The sequence below is a fragment of the Lingula anatina genome, chromosome 1 (genome assembly GCF_051362555.1).
Source record: "Lingula anatina isolate TDL-2025a chromosome 1, LinAna3.0, whole genome shotgun sequence".
Classification (NCBI taxonomy): Eukaryota; Metazoa; Brachiopoda; class Lingulata; order Lingulida; family Lingulidae; genus Lingula; species Lingula anatina.
In genome coordinates this window covers 60,412,034-60,428,676 of record NC_141767.1, presented here as the reverse complement: position 1 = coordinate 60,428,676, position 16,643 = coordinate 60,412,034, and the positions used below count along the sequence as shown (strand labels likewise).

General features: G+C 37.5%; 1 protein-coding gene across 1 annotated transcript; it reads right to left on the bottom strand.

Annotated features, from left to right (window-relative positions):
- Positions 1-6,924: 6,924 nt before the first annotated feature.
- On the bottom strand, positions 6,925-8,662 carry LOC147764846 (uncharacterized). The gene is made up of 2 exons (XM_087002841.1): positions 7,602-8,662; positions 6,925-7,343 (listed from the first exon to the last, which is right to left on the bottom strand). The coding sequence occupies exons 1-2, from the start codon at positions 8,197-8,199 to the stop codon at positions 6,925-6,927; spliced, it is 1,017 nt and encodes a 338-aa protein (XP_086858967.1). The 5' UTR covers positions 8,200-8,662.
- Positions 8,663-16,643: the final 7,981 nt, after the last annotated feature.

Below are 16,643 nucleotides of genomic sequence, written 5' to 3'. Positions count from 1 at the left end.
ATATCATATTGTATCAATTCTCTAAAATCAAAACAAATATTTTATTTCAATAAAATAATTAAAATAATTGAAAATGCAAATTGTTTTAATTGAATTGATGTGAATTTTTTTGTTCTTTGAAGTGGCTGAAATCCCTAATTTACAAGGAAGTACAGATGATATAGTTACAGTGGATTTAGAATCACTGCTAGATGATTTAGATTGCCAAAGTATGTTTAGAAATCTATGTACTTATTTAAAAAAATCAATAAATAAATAAAAATAATAATAATAAATGAATAAATAATTATAATGATAATAATATCATAAAAATATTCAAAAGGAAACTAGTTTCTTTGATGTTTTTACCAGATTATGGATAGTTATTAAAAAAAAGAAAAAAAAAGTAAAATATACTAGTAGTTTTATACATGCAATGTATGTATTTTTTTATTACAGGTAAATATTATATAATTTTACAACTATTTACAGATTCTCCACCATTCCCGTTCCCGCCTCCCGTCCCCACTACTAGCAAGTCAAGTCAAGAGAAACCCAAATTCCAAAGAAAAGAAAGAAGCACACATGTAGCATGTCAAGAACAGGTAAGACATATTGAAGAGCCAGTGCAGACTTCAGTTATACACAATATGTTACTGTCTGTGCTTGTACCCAAAGTACCTGTTTTCATTTGTTATGTTAAGTAAAAATAACAATTTTTTTAATAAAAGGCTTGAACTTTTGCATAAGTAACATTACAGTATATGTTATATCTCTTTTCTTCATTGTAGAAAGAACAGAATCAGATGTGGAAAGTCTACAGAAGCAAGTTTTGAAGCAGGAGGCAATTAATGCCAAACTTACTGAGAAGAAACTGCTTTTAGAGATTCAACTATTAGAAAAGCAACTTTTAGCAACTGAGTAGAGCTAGTTAATTTATTGCTAAAAAAAAGTTGCTTCTCTAACAGTGTGATCTCTAAAAGCACTTTCTTTCAGATTATTTTATTATTTATTATTAGTTCCTCCTGTCCGACGTAGGACATTGGGCGGCAAACTTTTTTCAACTTGTCCGGTTGGCAGCGGCCTTCTCCATCTCCTCCCACCTGATGTTACCTCTTTGCAGATCATTCTAGAAGGTTCTCCTCCAGGTTATCCTTGGTATACCTCGTTTGCGCTCGCCTCCCGGTGGTACCCAAGTCATCGCCATTTTTGCATGCCTCTCAGCAAGTAGTTGTATAAAATGTTTAAATTGTGAAATGTTTATGTATATCAATACCCTTTGTCAATAGCAAAGCAGGCATTTTATTGTTTTTTGCAGATTTACATGACTTATAGTTGTATACATGTTTCTAAAATGTTAATATATCTTTACTCATTGTCAATTACAGTATTAAAATATTATTGGTTTATTAATCAACATATGTACAATATGACAGTATACATGTACTAGTAGTATGTACATACATGTAAATAGATCAATTTATTAGTTCAAATAATATTACAAAAACAATTCTTTGTACTTGAAACTTAAATTTAAAATTAAACAGTTTATATTACATGAAAAATATATTAAAGTTTTATATTAAAGTTTTTTCTACTTGGCTATATTCATAGTACTTATTATTATTAAGAGAAAAATGCCCTTGCCACATGGTCCCTTACGGCCTTGCCGTCTTCAGGGCCATTGTACTGAATTTCCATATCTGGGCCTGGACCAGGATCATTTCCATCTGGCAGTGGCTCATTCCTAAGAATGGCTACGTTGTGCAAGACTGCACACGCACCAATGATATTGCACACCCTCCCTGGTGACATTCGTAATTTCGGCATGAAGGCAGTGAAATCTGGAAATAAATAGAATACCCAATAGAAGCAAACAATTTATGTAGACAGCAAAATTTGGAATTTATTAAGAAAATATAGTTACTGAATAAATTAATGGAATATTTAAGTATTAAATGCATATGCTGGTACATTCTTAAATGTAGCAAAGTAGCAGTGACCCCCCCCCCCCCCCCCCAGCATGTGCCCCCAGTACAAATATGTTCACAAACATAATTTTATAACAATTTTTGGTGGATATTGCCAGCTAGTTACCTTCTTTTCCATATTCCAAATTCTCTCTCAATCAATGTCCGTGTTACCTTATGGGATCTGTTAAACCTCTCTTGGGCCCTGGTGGTGGGATTCAGGTATGGTGTTAGCAGGTATGGTTTAAAGGGATAACCGCTGTCACCAAGAAGTGTACCTAACTCTGATGTATTATGCCTTGCTAGCTCTCTTCCAAGAGAGGAGGTGTTAAATACATGTGAGTCGTGGACACTCCCTGGCCACTGTGTCACAATATTATTACAAAGATGGCCGCTCACTCGCCTGAATGACAGTGTCTCATCTACAGTTATTTTTCACTTTTTTGCCAGTAAGGACCATTTGTTTGAATTAAAATTTCTAAACAAAATACACACCTTTGTGGTCACATACAGCCTGTACGTTAATGCTGTGAAAGTTTTTTTCTGTTCACGAACGCTGGCTCTTTTTCACTAGGCGCTTGAATCCTCACATGAGTGCAGTCAATGCTACCAATACATCCCGGGAAACCAGCTATCCTAAAAAAAACGTCCTTCACACCTGCCCAGCCTGGGGTGTAGCAGGAAATTTGATGAAGTCAGCTTGATGCTCACACAGAGCCAAGGCCACCTTTCTGACCACTCGACTTAACAGTCGATTTGCTGGGCCCAACGGTGTCCCCCAAAACTTTCAAAAAAGAACCGTAGGCGAAAAATCGCAGTGCTATTAGAAGTTGCTCTCTAACACTCAAAGAATGATTCCTTTCTGTCTCTGGAGCTATTTGGTTGTGAAGTAAGTTTTCTAAGTACAGTATTGAATTTCTACTGAATCTAAATCTTTCAATGAGTTCTTGCTCAGTTGCTCCATCAAAATCAAATAAATCTCTACTGAAATTTCTTCTCTTCTCAGTCTAAAAGGTATATATATATATATAAATATCTGCGAGGATTTCTGGCAAACCGCAGCAGGTTTGCCATTTTTAACCGGCGGTTAAGGAATTTAAACTACCTCCCTTGAGCGTATAAATTTAACCAACCGTTTAGAAGATTTAACCATTGGTTAGTGCTAAACGACCTTTATGAAACCTGGTTAAACGTCGTTTAAGTTAAACGTTGGATTTAACCGGTGGTTAGTGCTAAATGTCCTTTATAAAACCGGGCCCAGAACGTTTCTTCTTAGTAACCCCGGACTCCAGACGTTCAGTTTCTGGCAACACATTCAACTCCTCTTCTGTCTCTTCCTTGCCTAACACTGTCTGGGTACTGCCTGGAAATTAATTGTAAAGATCACTTTCTAGGGACTTGGAGCTGCACTGCATGGATGTTGGTCAAAAAATTACATTTAATGAATATTCCCTAAACATTATTTTTCCAAGTCAATTATCTCCTGGTTAACTGTCTTGACATAATCTAGTCCTGTAATTTTTCTGTTATCAGATTTCTTACACTAGACATAGGGCACTGAAATTGGCCAAAATGACCATAAATGCACAAAACTGAGATGGAATTTACTACAAAATGAAACAGGAGGTACTCACTTGAGTATGCATAGAAATGACACTCCTGCCATCATCACATTTAAGAGCATTATCCTGTGCATTATCCAAATCAAATAACTAAGTAGAAATAACATGATGGCACTATAACCAGTCAGTAGTTATTTTCATCAAAAATGGGCCATCCACCCCTCTATTTTACCTCCAGAGCGCTTCTTCTTTGTAGTTTCACACTGCAGAAGTTAAGTTTCAGGAAACACTTTTACCCCCTCTTGCATCGCTTCCTCGTCTTGCACTGTATGGGTACTGTCTGGAAATTAATGGCAAAGATCACTTACTGGGGGCTTAAAAGTCATACTCCTTGGATTTTGGGAAAAAAATTTACATTTAACAATTTGTTTCCTAGGCTATTGCGCAAAATCATGATAGTAATATGCTTTAAAAATTACATAATTGAAATAAATTTAAAAGGCGGACAATACCCAGGTTTGTTAGGGTAAAACATGCTTTTCTAGGTTCAAAAACAATCAATTTTTCTTATTACAGCATTTAGAGCACATTTCAATATGAAATTCACCTTCATCCATTGCATTGTGTTTTCTCTTTTGATTCTCATTTGTTGGCAAGCTGTCTATCACTGGTACAAAGTGGTTGGGTCCCCATCCTCAGTTCTACATTCGTGGTATGAGTCCACATGATTCTCATGACGGCAGCTGATGCGGAGGGTGGGGTGATGGTCACATTCATTAGTTGTCGATCCACCCCTGGATTTGCCACTTCTGGGTAGATAGATTCAATGGGAGTGTGACAGACTACTGACAAAGCAAACAAATGCCACATGTTTGCATACTGATTGGGGTTTGCCAATTTCAAAATTTCCCTCTGGAAAGCTGTGATGTCATTGCATCCTTTCATTGATGTCACTGAGGAGGGTAATAGAACATCCACTACTTGAGTGCTTCATCCTGAAATTAAAATAATTCTAGCTAAAAATTTGCATCAAAGGCAAAATACACTTCAAAGAGAAAACATGAATAAAATGTTACAAGTACAAAAGACCATTTTAAAACAATTATTGCAATTTTTGTTGAGAGAGAAAAAACAGGCTCAAGTAACACAAAAATGAGACCTTGAGGTATATATAAATAAAACATCTGGGTCATTTTCAAATCTGTACACCTTATAACTCAAGATATATACATATATATGTTGTTATGTTTAACTGTCTGAGAATTTTTGGTTACTTACCACCAATAAGTCTGCTCAAAAATTCATCATCTAAGTATTCTTTGTTCAGAATCAGTTCTGTCACAGCTCTCACCCTCATTTCGGTGTGGTAACGATCATGCCCAAGCAACAGTAAGGAACAAGCTCTAAAAAGACAATTCCCATCCCCAGTTGTTTTCAGTGGCACACCTGGAGCAACATCCCTAGGGTATAAACGCCTAGACACAGTCTTCCTCAACTGAAATTTAAAATGGCAAATTTTAAAATGAGGTTGTGGGTAGTATATACATGTATTATATATAAACTGAAACATATAATCTTATATAAATAAATGGATAAAATAATGGATGGTGATATTATGTCGAACCTAAAGATTTTGATTTTTTTCTGTAAGATGTTCTATGGAAAAAAAAAAAAAAAAAAAAAAAAAAAAAAAATATATATATATATATATATATATATATATATATATATATATATATTTTTTTTTTTTTTTTTTTTCCCCCTTTGCTCACATTGTGAGCATCGGAAATGCTTGCTTTTCAGCTATGGCTGGTAGTGAACATTTTTGTACATGGTTCTGCCAGCTTTAATAAAATTAATTTCCAGGAGTTTTCCAGGAGTTTTCAAGGACATAATTTTTTTTTCCAGGAGTATGTTACACTGGACAATTATTATTTGTAAACCATCCAATATGAATATGTAAAAATATAACCAAGAATATTTGGCACAGCTAGAATTTATTAGTCTTATGAATCAATATATCATGCATTAAAGAGTCTAAATGTTCATGATGTATATTGCACTGTTGAAAAATAACAGTTTAATCTGTTATGAAAATGTAGTTAAACAGTCTGTTTTGCTTCTTGAATTGCTGAACTAAGTTTATAATTTTTCCACTGAAGAAGCCAAGGCTTTTTCAATATCAGTAATTTCTTTCTTTTTCTCCTCAGCTGTCTTGCGAAGGGAGTTTGCTTGGGTAACAAAGGAAATTTTCCTAGTTTTCTCAGCTTTTAAGAACAGACTGTCTGCAGCCTTGGTTAAATTGTCAATATCTTCCTGGATTCTTTTTTTCTTCTTTTTCAAATCATCAATCTCATCCAAGATGCACTTTCTCTTTTTCTGTAATTCTTCACTGTTTTTCTTCTCCCTTTCTGTTTGGAGAAACAGTTCATATTTCTGCCTTGATTGCTTGGCATACAGTATCAAGTCTTTGTTGATATTGACCTCAAATATTCCTCCAACCTTCGCCACATGGTCACAGACAATCCTTTGTGCAACCAGGGTTTGAGCTCTCATGTTCTCTACCTCCACGTCTTTGTTGACACTAAAACCCCTCTCCACTGAGGCTTGGCCATGAGACAATACTAAAAGATGTGTTACTAGCTTCAACAAATCTTTGAATCTGCCATCTGGGGTGGACATTGTTCTGTGAATCAATTCATCAATTCCATTTTGGCAGGCATGCTGTGAATCATACTGCTTGAATTCAGCAGATCCTATGACAGGGATTTCATCTAGAAACAAGCAGTATTGTTGTTGAAGTCTGTCACACTCATTCTCTTTCACAAGTTTATGGTTTAATAGAATTGACAGAGCTTTTTTGAAGCTGGAAATACACTTCTCCTTGTCTGCATCGGATGACATTTTGACAGGATTGAGGCAGGACAAATACCTTACCAAACTGTAACTCACAGGACATTTTTTGAGCAATTTTTCAACAACAGTAACTAGGAACATCTTGCACTCCATTCTGAACTCCATTAAACCTCTTTCACTGACTGCTCCTTTCTTAATCTTGCTTAGAGATCGATCCGTTGAAAATCCCAAATCCACTTTATTATAATCCAGGTGGATCTTGTTGTCAGTTACATCAATTCTGACTAGTTTTTCCTGATTTCTTGCTGTTTGCATCACGTCATCTTTGATGAATCTCTTCATTAGCAATCTTAGGATAGAACAGAGATCATCACTCAAATAGGGTATCATAGGTTGTCTGTCTGATACCTAGTTAGAAATGGCTCTAGCTGCAAAGCGACAGATTTAAAAAAATTCATCTTCGCAAGAAACAGCTCATCCTTTGTACATTCGCTAACAACTTTGTACGAGATGTTTGTTGGCATCTTGAGATTTTTAGATTCGATTGCTTCGACATACTATACTATGTTGTTCCATATCAGTAAAGCTCTGTCACATACTGGAATATTCTCAAGCCATCTGTGTTTTACAAACTTCAGTGGCATGATGTTACTTGCAGTCACTCTGACATAGTCCTCAGCCCTAGCTGGCGAATCTTTGAACAGGTAGTACAGGGCTGAAAGACATGATGCTACATTCCAATCTGTGGACTCTGCTCCTGCTTTAAAACTGTTGTGGACTATATGTAAACCACATGACCCGATGTTGATGAGAGAGGATCCATAGTCATTTGCTACTTTCCTCGATATTGTGTCATAGAATTTCCAATTCACATTTGGTCCATCCATGCTAATCTGCAACATGTTCTTGATTGGTAGACCACTATTGAGAACACATTGACTAAAATGTGAGACCATGTCATCTGATGTAGCATGTCCTGAAAAAATAAAATAAAATATATAAGCTGTTTATTCAGAAATGATTAAATATGACTAAATAATTAAATCTTGTTATAATTATGAAATCATATATATATATATATATATGCCCCATGTTTTTAATAAATTTTCACTGAAATACATCATTACGGCAAGTTAACCTTATGACAATAAAGTCTAGCATCTAATATATATATACACTATTATCATTATTATTGTATTAAGAGTGGAAAAGTTTAATTTCAAATGACACTTACCTAGAAATTCAGATGTGAAGTATCTTGTCACGACTCTATGGCACTCCTCACTCCAAAATCTCACATGTATATCCATCTGTTTCTTCTGCATCTTCTTATTCAGACTTTCATCAAACAAAATAACAAATGGCCCAGTTACACTTTCTTTCAGGAGTCTAGCGAAATATTCCCCCAATCCAAACACGCACAAGTAAGCAGATTTCTTTTCGCCACAAGTGAATTGTTGTGCAACCTTGCTGTTAGGGTCCATCCTCCTTAATAATTCACCAATGTTTTGTGAAGACCTGTACGACTGATGATCTGTGATTAATTTCAATGTCCACAGAATCTCTGCTTTGACAACATCGTCTTTTGAAACAAACGTGTCCAACGTAGCGTACTTGCTTGATGCCGACATTGTGGTACATGAAGACTTGCTTGATGCTGACGTAGTGGTACATGTAGGCGTGAGTGTAGTACAACTATTTCCAGGTGATTTCATAGTATTTCCCCATAACGAACTCAGCGATAACTGTCCACAGGAATTCAAGTTTGTCAATCTCATATTTTCGCGGTGTTTCATACCTCTAGCATGAGATTTCAGTGAAGAAACACCCATGTTCGATATATCAAATGTAGAGAAGCAAACTGAACAGCTAGCTCTTTTCTTGTCATTCGGCACACGTTTCACCCACTGTTTGAATTCCGGGTCGTGTTCCCACGCAAGGTTAAATACGGTAAAGTCTTGAAAATTTCGTCGTTCTTGAGAATTTCGTCGGACGACGATTTTCCGCCGACGTAATTTTTTTACCTTTGAAAATTTCGTCGAGCGTGAAAATGGTCCCTCACGTTAATTTTGAAAAGTTCGTCACCCAACATGGCCGCGTTGTCCATGAACGTAATACGCATGCGTCAGTTCATTCAAGACGGTCAGAATAACATTGCCGATAACACTTTCAGTAAGAGATAAGAACAATATATGTGGGCGGCTACTTATGATATAGATCTAGATGCGGGAGCTACGGCATTTGTCTTTTGTGGCATTAGGCCTATTATTACCTAGCACATACACACGGTTACACCAGGTGCGTCTTGAAGACGGTAAATAAAAGTCATGTACCGCGGCTCTTTGTCAGTAGTGACGCTTTCAATGTTATCGATGGTTGTGCTAAATGAGGAAGACACAATGATAAAGATCAAGATATTATCTCGAAGGGAAATGCATCCGTAGCGTCTATTCATGTCCATTGAGCTGTTACGATTACCTAGCTCGTTTGCGGCTAGCGTAATCGGTATGCTGGGCTTCTAGTAGATTAATTCGACAGGTCATCAATGCAGTTTGTTTTGAAATGGGACCATATATATATATATATATACAAATATATAAATGATAAGTCGGCGGTTTAAAACTCAAATAGTTAATGTTTGCATCTCCATATGTAAACCGCTACATGCAGCCCTACGAATTTTAGATTTTTTAGTGATACACACCTTTTCGCTTATGTACAATAATAGATAAAATTCATAGAAACATTAACTATATCGTTAACGATATAAACAAATAAAAAAATCAGCACATTTAAATGAGCAATTAATAGTAAAGCCTACCCATATAAATATATGAGTATTTCGTGCTATACTTATGTACAGGGATTTGAGCACAGCGACAAGAAAAAGATAAAGGCACACAGTAATCACGAATAATAGGCAGATAGATATCGCGATAAGTTGATGATCACATGCAGTATGGCTTTTACCTTATTAACAGACACTGAACAGTTAAAGTCAAATAGCTTCACATACGGAGCATGCCCTTGATCAATAACCAGGTAACTGTCTTTGATCTGCGTATCAGACAAGTAAATAGATAGGATTTATGATAACTATTGGAATCCAGGTATGTTAAGCGACTTTGATCATGTTTTCAAGACCATTACTAGAATGTATAAAAACGGTGCATTCGAAAAGATTTACACAAATCATGGAGTTTTCGTACGCAGCAGTTGTTCGTGGGTACCACGTCTACAGAGTGTACTGGAAACCTATTGTTGGCGAATCTCTCCTTGTTGATGTAGATGATCCTGGTACGTAATACCTGCATTTTATAATTATATTTCAAGACTTTCGCAGAAATAACTTTAAAATATCATATGTTAACGTAAATGCACATATGTTGCGAACGCAGACATTGGTCACAAAAAATACCTAGTATTTTTCTTATGTTTGCAGGTCATTCCTTTTTAATGCGTTCTCGCCTTTATAATTACGTTAAGGTAAATATGTTTGATGCTGTATAAGCCACAAGATTAATAATGATTGGTTCACATTCCATTTCAGTTGGCCGGCGAAAAGACCGATATTGCATCCGTGTAAAGCGAGGGAACATTACTGTGGGGCACCTGCCGAAAGAAATTTCTAGGGAATGTTTTCACTTTCTACTGCATGGTGGCGACATCCGGGTTGAGGTAACCGGCAACCCCAAAAGGTCGACGTTGAGGCAGGGTGGTCGGGAAGTTCCCTGTGTCCTACTATTCTCTTCTGACAATCAAAAGGTTCTGAAGAGGATGAAGGATCTGCTGACTGCTGTTGAACGGTGTTGGTAGCAGGGCCGACAAGAAGCCAGACAGGGCTTGTGAACTGTCACTGAACGGCCCTTTTAAGGGCCACAACACATTCAGAAAAGCATATACCATTATGTTACGAAATGTATAATATTACTATAGCAATTAAATTCGTCTAACGTGTCTGTGAAACATTGTTAGTTTCCATTTTCACAGGGTGTCAGAAACATGGAAGTTATTCCTTTCAGACAGGATTGTACGATTTTATCATACATATCCAAAGGAACAGCATTTCGTAGATTTGTCTTTTGTCAATCAGTGCAAGTGCTTCCAATTCGGTTCTTGTGTAAAATCAGCCCAGTTTTTATTAAATAACAAACAATTCAAAACATAAGATGTAATGTGTCTGTAGAAACGCTTAAATACTAAATGCTTTATTCTGTGCTGCATGTACATCGCTAGCAACCTTTCAAACTGTGTTATTCACACTGTGTTATACATAGAAAAGCAGAAAAGACAGAGAGAGAATATCGAATGGTCAATTACAAAATTTTATTGCATATTTCCATTTATAGAAAAATAAACAATAAGTAAAGGATCTCAGGTTTCTGGTTGTGATGACATATTCCGTTAATTTAACAGAGAACTACTAACGATATGCAAGATGTTGTAATGGTACAAATAACACGAAAAATGAAAATAAAAAATAAAGTGTCAAAAAGCTGCATTTACTCTTTAATTATCATGTGTTTACTGTTTACACTACGTCAGACTTGTGTCTGCATCGTTAAGCTGTGAGCGCCTCGCGTTTCACTTCAGTCGCCCATCCCATAGCAACGAGGGCGAAGTCAGTGGCAGTCTTTGCAAGGAAGGGGGAATATAAAAGCCAACATCTTATATATGCGAAAGGATCTTTGTCATCAATCAACCAAATTATAATACAGATTTGATTTACTTTTTATCCAGCAGTATTCATTCTGTAGCATTTGCAACCAAAACGAATAACAGCGAAAATCGAGGGAGTGGCCATGGTCTCACTTACCTGTGATGCTATCAACACTAACGGCTGACATGACATGATGAGCGTCATGATTAAAATGTTCGATAAAAATCATCAACGCGGCTTGTTTATTACACAGCAGATTAAGCTGGTCGTGGCATGTCTTACCTGTAATGTTATCCAGGTTACCGAGTAATCACTGACGCGGCCCATAACAGTGCTTAATTGATCAGCGTTGCGATTAAAACTTTTGATAAAAAGCATCAATACGGTTTGTTTCTTACACCTCAGATTAAGCTGGCTGCCACGTGTCATTGGCATGTGGGTATATAAGAAGGGGGTAAAAGATGGAGAGGCATAAGACACTGTCACTATGCAGCGCAACATTAAAGATTTTTTCTCTAAGACGACCGTCATCGAAGACACCGTGCCGCGGCGTTGGCTGGAGGAGCCGCTACCAAGATCACCTGCCAAACGTCCCGTTGGTAGGCCGAAGAAGACTGCTACGAATCCAGATGACTCACCGTTGCTCTCTGGGGAGCGTGTCGCTCTTAAGCGGAGACGAGATGATCTTGAACTTGACACCAACACCATACCTGCCAAACGGGGGAAATATAAATCATATTCCTTGGCCGAGAAAAAAGAGTTGGTAGACCTGGCATCCTTACATGGAATAACATCCATAGCAAAATCCCTCGGCATCCCACGCACAACTGTCAGCACGTGGAAGAAAGAACTAGCCCGTGATGTCCCGAGAAATGATGCAGGCAGGAAGGAAGGCAGCGGGAGAACATGTCTTCTTGGAAATAACACCGAGGAGGACATTTTAAGATGGGTCTTGGAGCAGAGAGACCTCCAATTGCCAGTGACAGTAGAGTCCTTGTGTGCTCATGCTTTCTCTTTGGCAGAAACATTAGATGTTGACTTCAACGCTTCCAAGGGGTGGGCTACAAACTTCTTAAAAAGACATCGTTTGTCTATTAGAGCCAGGACCACCGAGAGCCAGCGTTTACCCAGCGACCTCGAGGACAGACTAGAGGTGTTCTATACTCATCTTGGGGAGATAAACGAAGAGGAAGAATTCGACGCCCAATTTATTATCAACATGGATGAGGTTCCTATGACTTTTGATCTGGTGCCCGAGAGGACCATACACAAAAAAGGAATGAAAGATGTCCGCATCTTAACCACTGGAGCCGAGAAGAGGCACTTCACTGTAGTGCAGGCGGTAGCTGCAGACGGCGCCAAATTACCATCAATGGTAATTTTCAAAGGTAAAAAAAAAAAAAAAAAAATTTTGTAGTAAACCATGATGGTATCAAATGTTTTGTATTAAATTAAAGAGTTTTTATTAAAATTTATTAATAAATAGAGTTTCTGTAAAATGTACCACCTAATCAAGTTAGTACATAAGTAAACTGTACACCACTGTTTAAGTATTTATTAACAATATATTTCTAAGCAAAGCAATATCCACCGTATTTTACCAGTTATTAAATTTAATGTTATCTATTTTTCAGGATCACGTCAGCTATCCCTGGAGTGTCCTCCAGGGTGGATGGTCGAAGTGAATCCCAAGGGGTGGATGACCGAGGACCTCATGATCAAGTGGGTGAAACACATCCTGCGGCCATACACGGACAGACGACCTGCCCTGTTGATTCTTGACGCGTTTTCTGCGCACACGACAGAGAAGGTGAAGGAGGTGACACGAAAAGCCAATGCAACCATGGCCATCATCCCTGGGGGGTGTACATCCAAGGCCCAGCCCCTCGATGTGTCGTTGAATAGACCATTCAAGGTACACCTCAGAAAAGCATGGACGGAGCGTATGCGACAGGCAGCCATGGGAGCAAAGGGCAAGTTCGATAAATTGCCAACGGCGAGTAAGGAGGACGTTGTTGCGTGGGTGGCGTCAGCCTGGAGCAAAGTTAGTCGCGAAATGGTCGTGAAATCATTTCAAACCACTGGGATCACCAGCGCGCTAAAGGGGGAGAGAACTTCGCCAACCAATGATGTCCCAGATGATTTTTTTACCAGTGACGAGGAGAGTGAATTTTTGGGATTCTCCGACACGAGAGATGACACTGAGGATCCTTTCAGAGATCTTTGACTGAAGCACCAATTTCATAAGGGAAATAAAAGTCAATGAGAGACAGATACTTGACATCTCATAATGAAAGTAAACTTTTGATGAATCGTTATAAGGCCAATGTAATATTTTGAGCAAAATTTTATTCATAGTATATTAATCTCTATGGGAGTAGGAATTCATCCAGTCTCCTCTGTAATTGCATTGTTTGAATTTACGTAAAATCAACGTAAGCCTTGACCCAACGTAGGCCTATATTAGCGTTAGTAAGTTATGTGCTTAATAAAACTTAAACATTTGATGAATCGTTATAAGGCCAATGTAATATTTTGAGCAAAATTTTATTCATAGTATATTAATCTCTATGAGAGTAGGAATTCATCCAGTCTTAATGCATTGTTTGAATTAACATAAAATCAACGAAAGCCTTGACCCAAAGTAGCCCTATATTAGCGTTAGTAAGTTATGTGCCTAATAAACCGTATAAATTGATTTTATTTCGTCGTTTGTTTTCATTTACCATGACCTCCGCTTAATAAGCGTGCATTAAACGTTACTATTTAAATGTATAGTGTTTAACATATGCTGGGTCCAGGCAATGTAAGATTGCAATTGGGCTTATCTTGATCTCTCTCCTCTATCTGGAGTTATGTTTCATAGCGCAAACACAATTATCAACCTTCTTTTCGGGTAAGTCAACATAACAAAATCGAGATACACTAAAAAAAAAGAATTATTTACAACCAGATATTGTCCTTGGAAGTAGTGATAAATATCCCACAATATCAGAGGAACAAGGCTAAATGCCGATAAGAATGTAAGATAGAAAGTCGGGGTTTTTGAAAATTTCGTCACACCCAGAAGTCGGGGATGCGTAATTTTGAAAAAATCGTCGAATGAACGCAATTTAAAAAAATAATTAATTTTTAAGCGACGAAATTTTCAAGACTTTACCGTACACAAATACCTTTTGTTGTTGACATGCTTGGTTAATCATTCACAGAGCCACTCGTCTCGCACCGTGCGCATGCTGGGCCACACGTGTTCGATGCCGAACAGTCGATGTTAAATCAACAGTGATTGGCTAAAACGACTCTATCACTGCTTCGCGGAAACAGCCGAATTGCTCGATGCTCAACAAACACAATAACACGAAATACTACTCTGCGTCTTTCACGTAGACTAACTAGAAAACTACCGAATAGACGTAATAATTTTCAAATTTCAAGGATTTCTCCAGCACTACTTTAAAGATTTAAGGACTATTCAAGGAGCACAAGCATATTCCAGGATATTCCAGGATTTTATCTAAATTCCAGGATTTTCCAGATTTGTGCGAACCATGTTTGTAATTAAAATTCAATAAAATTTAAAACTGTGTAAACAATCCTGTATATTGACATTATGAAATTCTAAAGACAAGAAGATTCTAAAGACAAAGCCCTTACAGACAGGGACAACAATTGAGAATCGCCGTTTACTTTCCAAGTGTCACTGAACAATCCACATACCTGGGCCTTGGTACTTCATAGCTGGCAGGTCAACTGAAATTAAAAAATTATAAAATGACATGTCATTGAAAGCCATGGCAGTGGGGCAGTATTATAAATTAACTAATATGCCAAGTAAATAGTAGGGTAATATTAGTTTTTATGTACTGCAAAGTTCAAAGAAGTTAAGATTTACAATTGCTTAAGGGCGAGATCTTTCAGTAACTTTATTTTCCAAGTATACCAAAAAATGCAATAACTTTTATGGCAGGCAGAAACAGTAGCCTAAGCTGGGGTGAGACTACCAATAAGTGAAAAAGTCAGTGGGTATGTCCCCCCCCCCCCCCCCCCCATATATATTTTTTTTTACAGATCTGCATCCATCTCAAGAATGATATTTTGCACAAAAAAAAAAAAAACATCCCTGCTTTAGACAATAATACTTGTTACTTAAAATCTTAAAAGCGACATCATTTTAGGGCAATGAAAACTTCTTGAGTTAAACTTTCAGCCTTAAATTCAGTTTTGTCTGAGCCCCAAGTCAATACAGCAACAGTAATTAACTTACATGAGTGTAGGCTGCCGGCTGGTGCCAGTTTATTGATTTTTCAATTAAATCTACTACCAGTTACTTGATGACAGGCAGTTTGTCGTCTAGACAACAGACTAGTTTTAGCCAGTTAAAACTACAAAGGTACCGGTCCCTTCTAGTATTGATTTTTCAGTTGTGTAAATGGAATAGCTTGTTACGATTTGTAACAGATATGTCAACTAGGGAATGTTCAAGATATATAACGATATGTTTGAAATATATAAATCACATATCCAACGTATTTTTCGTGGAGATGTGTGCCATTGAAAGGTGCAATGTATCTATCAAAATATTCTTAAAAGCTCCAAAGTAATGCGCTGATGACTGACAGTTCATGAAAGTAATGCGCCGTTGACTGACAACTCATGATCAATTAAGACCCTATCGTAAAACAGTCAAAATAAAGCTCAACTGTTTCAATAGCAATGCTTGCGAAAAAATGCATTTTTCTGATAAAATATAGTGTTTTGTTTATGATAGCCTTTTCATCACGACAGGGGGAAGTGAAAAGATACAATGTTGCAAATGGTCAAGACCCGTGAACGCAGGGGGAATTTTCGAGATTTTCTAAAGAAGAAATGTATGATAGTAGTATTTTTCTTGTTGTTGTTGTTGTTGTTGTTATTTTCAATTAATCAATATAAATTAAGAGTTCTCCCACGAAGTATATGATGCATTTATCATTAGCACAACAGTAAAACTGATTACTTTTAACAAGATTGCACGGTACATACCATATTTTCCACGTGGCGTCTCCGGGGGTTTGTGCTGTGAAAAGCACCCCACTGTCTTCTCAAAAGCCTAGGTCCCAACTATGTTTTGGGCGCACGTTTTTTAGGTTCCTTGCGTCCGGCTAGGACGTAGCTAGATCGCACGTAGCGGCTGTTGATCATGTCGAAAAGTTAAGCCTAGGTCCCAACTACGTTTTGGACGAACGGTTTTTTGGTTCCTTGCGTCCAGCTAGGACGTACCTAGATCGCACGTAGCGGCTGTTGATCATGTCGAAAAGTTTCTACGTGCTGTTTGCGTCCTCCAAAAGTTGCACGATGGACGTGCTCCTCACGTACGAACTCCCACGTTTTCTCCATTTTTTGGCTGTAGACCACACGTAGCAGCCCGTACGTTCGATTGGGGCCTAGGCTTTACTTGATTTCTTCCCTGCGATCTAGCTATATATATATATATATATATATAGATATATAGATATATAGATCTAGAAGGACGCAAGGAACCTAAAAACCGTGCGTCCAAAACGTAGTTGGGACCTAGGCTTAAGTAAGCCTTTGTCCTATCCCACCCCCACACGGCAAGGTTGCACATTTCCTTCT